At 35.7% G+C, this 1877-nt stretch overlaps 1 protein-coding gene across 1 annotated transcript; it reads right to left on the bottom strand.

Moving 5' to 3' along the window:
• Positions 1-788: 788 nt before the first annotated feature.
• On the bottom strand, positions 789-1615 carry LOC111407041 (translation initiation factor IF-2-like). Its single transcript, XM_023036379.1, has 2 exons — positions 1330-1615; positions 789-1171 (listed from the first exon to the last, which is right to left on the bottom strand). The coding sequence occupies exons 1-2, from the start codon at positions 1450-1452 to the stop codon at positions 911-913; spliced, it is 384 nt and encodes a 127-aa protein (XP_022892147.1). The 5' UTR covers positions 1453-1615; the 3' UTR covers positions 789-910.
• Positions 1616-1877: the final 262 nt, after the last annotated feature.

Below are 1877 nucleotides of genomic sequence, written 5' to 3' on the forward strand. Positions count from 1 at the left end.
TTTTCAATCATGTGGGTGCTTGATTATGAGCAAATATTTCTATGGATCTCAATTTATGCTGTCAAATTTGGCTGCATCTAAATATTTATTCACATATGTTTCTTCAGATTGACATTCTTGCAATGTCGTCTCGTCATATTATTTTCTCATTGTCCTAAAGAATTGTTCATTCAATAACAAGAAGTTCTTGCATTTCGTGGTGATGCAAGTACAGTAGGTTATAATACCCGGGATTTTAAATCTAAGCTATTCAATTTTACGACATATTTTTGTGAAATGATCATCCCTAACTACTCATTTATACAGAAAATGGATGTCAAAGTTGGGTTTAGTACAAGATATCAACAAATCTTACTGAAAAAATATAGTATTTGATCTTTAAAATAAATTACCCAATATTCAGAAAGACAAATCATTTATTTTACAATTTTGCTACTTGTACAGAAATTGGGTTACAGATTTGTCGGTAGAATATGAGATGAATTCAAATCAAGGGCCCAAAAACTGCCCCTTCATTTCTGTCCACAAATTTGTACAAAAAATTTATGGATGTGTAGCAGTTCTCTATTCATTATTGTCCTAAGTACAGGGCATTATTTCTACAGAGGCCTTACAGGCCTTTCACTGTAGAGGGAGGTCGGTGGGTCCAACCTAAAAAAAAAAAAAAAAAAAAAATTGAGCAGGCCACACCAATGTGTCTACCCTGACAGAGGCCTGTGAGCCTCTGCCAGTACGGCTTTTGCCAGTACTTGAAGCACCACTCTTCTCTATTTTATCATGCAGAATAGAAAAAAATGATTTCTATATCTATTAATCCTTTCACACCAAACTTTATCACAATGAAATCATCTGGAACAATAATATAATACAACATAAACCTTAAACCTTTCTTGTGTAGAATTCAACCTAATTAAGATTTTAAGGCAGCAGCATCAGCTGTGGGCTTCTCAACAGTTTCTACCACCTCTTTCTTCTCTTCCTTGGTTGGCTCAACACCCTTATCTGTGGCTTCTGTAGCCTTAGGTGCCTCGACCGGGACAACTTCTTCAACAGCTACTTTTGGTTCAGTTTTTGTTTCTTCTTCCTCGACCTTCGGAACTTCTTGAATTGCTGGTTCGGAAATATCTATCAAAGGTTCTTCCTTCTTAGTCTCAACTTCTCCTTCGTTGTCCTGAAATTGTCAATCACATGAAAATCAAATCATAGATTTAGATCTATATCTGTGATGCCATACAGGCCAGAACAAGGCATAGGTACGAGGATATCCTAACGGGGATAAATTTGAAACAACACACGATTGCAAAATGTATTTATAAATAAAGTGATTACTTGGGGAATGGTCTCTGGCACGGCCGGGGCTTCTGCAGGGGCCGCAGCTGGAGCTGGTGCCGGTGCAGGTTCCGGCTGGTTATCCAAATCCAAGTTCTTAGGTCTGCTCGCACAGGCTCCCATGATATCTCGAGACTGAAGGGAACGATTGAGCGAGGAAAGAGTTGGATGGATGAAGATGGGAAACTTTTAATGGAAACGAGACAAAACAAGAATTTATATAGAGTTTGTCGGATTATAACAAGAATTGTCAAGCTGTAAATTTACCTTGTCCTAGGAACCACCATATTTCTCGTTCCTACATTGATACATTTAGAGGAAATTTCACAAAATTTCCATTTTTATCTAATCATTTGCAAAAATGTTCATCATTGTAAAAATGTCTAATTTGGAATAATTTAGACCAAAATACTCTTATTAACAATTTATAATTCCATACTAAGACAAAAAAATGGATATTTTTGCAATATTGTTATTGGCTAATAAAATTTTGACACATAACCTGTCATATTTATTTCAAAAAGTATACGTGTCAAATTACAATAAAT

The sequence above is a fragment of the Olea europaea genome, chromosome 12 (assembly GCF_002742605.1).
Source record: "Olea europaea var. sylvestris chromosome 12, O_europaea_v1, whole genome shotgun sequence".
NCBI lineage: Eukaryota > Viridiplantae > Streptophyta > Magnoliopsida > Lamiales > Oleaceae > Olea > Olea europaea.